This window comes from Oxyura jamaicensis (assembly GCF_011077185.1).
Source record: "Oxyura jamaicensis isolate SHBP4307 breed ruddy duck chromosome 6 unlocalized genomic scaffold, BPBGC_Ojam_1.0 oxy6_random_OJ106685, whole genome shotgun sequence".
Classification (NCBI taxonomy): Eukaryota; Metazoa; Chordata; class Aves; order Anseriformes; family Anatidae; genus Oxyura; species Oxyura jamaicensis.
In genome coordinates, this window is record NW_023304042.1 from 1 (window position 1) to 2,500 (window position 2,500).

At 61.5% G+C, this 2,500-nt stretch overlaps 1 protein-coding gene across 2 annotated transcripts in view; it reads left to right on the forward strand.

Moving 5' to 3' along the window:
* The first annotated feature begins 58 nt into the window (after window positions 1-58).
* Window positions 59-2,500, forward strand: part of LOC118157570 (homeobox protein EMX2) — a 6,103-nt gene continuing 3,661 nt past the window's right edge. The window contains exon 1 of one of the 2 annotated variants that reach the window (XM_035311970.1): window positions 59-1,089. In XM_035311970.1, the coding sequence (XP_035167861.1) occupies window positions 699-1,089 (391 nt within the window). In that variant the 5' untranslated portion in view covers window positions 59-698. The remainder of the gene's footprint in view (window positions 1,090-2,500) is intronic. The other variant, XM_035311968.1, reaches the window with a different exon arrangement.

The window sequence follows — 2,500 nt, forward strand, 5'->3', positions numbered from 1 at the left end:
CCCCCCCCCCCCCTTCCCCGCACACCGCGGAGAGATGCGGAGCCCCCCCAGCCCGCACCGCCCCTTTCCCCCTACCTCGGTGGCCCGCAGCCGGGGGCGCGCTGCGCGGGGCTTGTGCGGGGTTTACGCGGGCAGGGCCGGGCGGGTGCCGCGCTCCCCCCGCGCCGCTCTGCGCGCTCCCGGCGCACTCCGATCCGCGGCTCCATCCCTCCCGATGGCGCTGCCCGGCGCTCGCCTCCCCTCTGACGCACTTTAAAGAGTCTCCCCCTTCAACCTCAAGGCGAGTAATAGCGACCAATCATCAAGCCATTTACCAGGCTTCAGAGGAAGCTGTTTATGTGATCCCAGCACTAATTAGGCTCATGAACTAACAAATCGTTTGCACAACTTGTGAAGGGGCCGATCACATCCATGGATTGTCTTTGGACTTAGGGAGGGAGGGGGGGCGACCGCCTTTTCCTTGCAGGAGGGAAACTTCTCACAGCAACTTTTTTTTCTTGTGTGTGTGTGTGCGTGCGTGCGTGTGTCTCCCTTTTGGGTACCGCTGGCTGCCGCTGCCTCCTTTCCTCCAGCCCCTGTCTATTTATGTGTGTATCTATCCCTCCTCAAGTCACTCCCTGCTGCAAACTTCCCCGGATCGCCTCCCGCGCACCAGAGAGCCAGGCAGAGATTCGCTCGGGGACTCTCGCCGCGGCAGCATGTTTCAGCCCGCACCCAAGCGGTGTTTCACCATCGAGTCGCTGGTGGCCAAAGACAGCCCCTTGCCCGCGTCTCGCTCCGAGGATCCTATCCGGCCGGCGGCGCTGAGCTATGCCAATTCCAGCCCGATGAACCCTTTTCTCAACGGCTTCCACTCCACCGGCAGGGGGGTCTACTCCAACCCGGACTTGGTCTTTGCAGAGGCCGTCTCGCACCCGCCGAACCCGGCCGTGCCGGTCCATCCCGTGCCCCCTCCCCACGCCCTGGCCGCCCACCCGCTGCCCGCCTCGCACTCCACGCACCCGCTCTTCGCCTCGCAGCAGAGGGACCCCTCCACCTTCTACCCCTGGCTAATACACCGCTACCGGTATCTGGGCCAGAGGTTCCAAGGTACGTGCAACTTTTCCGCTCCCCCCTTTTCCCACCCGCGGCCGGGCTCCCCCTGTCCATCCCCAGCCATCCCCCTGCCCCTATCCATCCATCGTCCCCCGGGAGCCGTCGGAGCCCGGCGGGTCGGGCTCGGCCGCGGGTCTGCCCTCGGTTTGAGTTCCCCTCGACGAGGATCAGGGCACGGCCGGCCCCGGCTTCCCCGGGTTTTTGCTCCCCGAAAGAAGCGGGGCTGGAAAAGCCGCCTGGGCATTTTAGTTCAAACCTCCGCAGCGGCCCCGAAAGCCGGGAGGGGTGCGCGGGTGGCTCCCCAGCAAGGGGCTGGGACGGAGCCCAGAGGAAGAAGGGGAAAAAAATAAAAATAAAAGCCCAGCGCAGGAGAGACCCGAGGATTTGGGGCTGCCGGGAGAGCCGGGGCTGAGGGATGGAGGGCCGGTGCAGGCAGGGAAAGCCTCCGGGCTGCCGAGTGATCGCTGCCCAGCTGAGGGAAAAGAACCAAACCCAATGGCGCCCAATCAATAAAATCCCCCTTCTTTAACCCTTTGCGACCGGCGGCGTCTTCTCCGAAGGGGGAGAAGATTTCCTCCCGTAATGGGTCCAGTCCCTGCTTCTTTCGTTAAACCAGCGAACAAACAAACAAAAAAATCAGCCTCTCTCGGAGGACTCCATCTGTTTCTCCATGTGTTTTTTTCTTTTTCTTTTTCCTTTTTTTTTTTTTTTCCAATTTTTATTTGTTATTTCCCAACGAAAACAAACCACCTGCGAGCCCCCCCTTTTTTTTTTTCCCTGGCCTTCTGCAGCCGTTGCAGCCGGGCTGGAAAAGGAGTCGCTCTCCCCGAAGCCAGGCGGACCGAGATACGAGCTGGATTATTACCCTCGCAGAATAAAATTACAGGTTTCGCTCACCAAATTATTTGTCACCGCCATCAGGCGATTGGGAAGGAGCGGGAGATGAAAGGCGGAAACGTCCCGGTGTTGAGCCACAGCCTGCTCCCAAACACACCCTCCTCCTGCTGCTGCTGCAACGATTTTTAAGGCACTTGCGGGGATAGACCCTCGGTGGGTTTTCCACCTTGGATGGACCGATTTGAGGAGATGCAGGGGCCGGCCGTGAGGGCGCCCCCCCCCCCCCAAAAAAAAAAAAAGTATATAAAAAATAAAAAAGGGGGAAAAATAAAAAATCCCTGCTCCGCAGCAGGCCGGCTCCGGTGGGCACCCCGGGGCCTCCCCGAAGTTTGTCCGCCCCCCCCGGGACCAGGGGGGCGAAGGGGGGAGAAGGAGGCCCCGGAGAGGGAAGCGAGGCCCGGCGGCGGAGCGGAGCCGTGCTGGGCCGGGCCGGGCCGGGCCAGGGCCGCGCTCGGAGCCTTGCCCTGCCTCTCAGGAAACAAATAAGCAAACAAACACGGAGAGATAC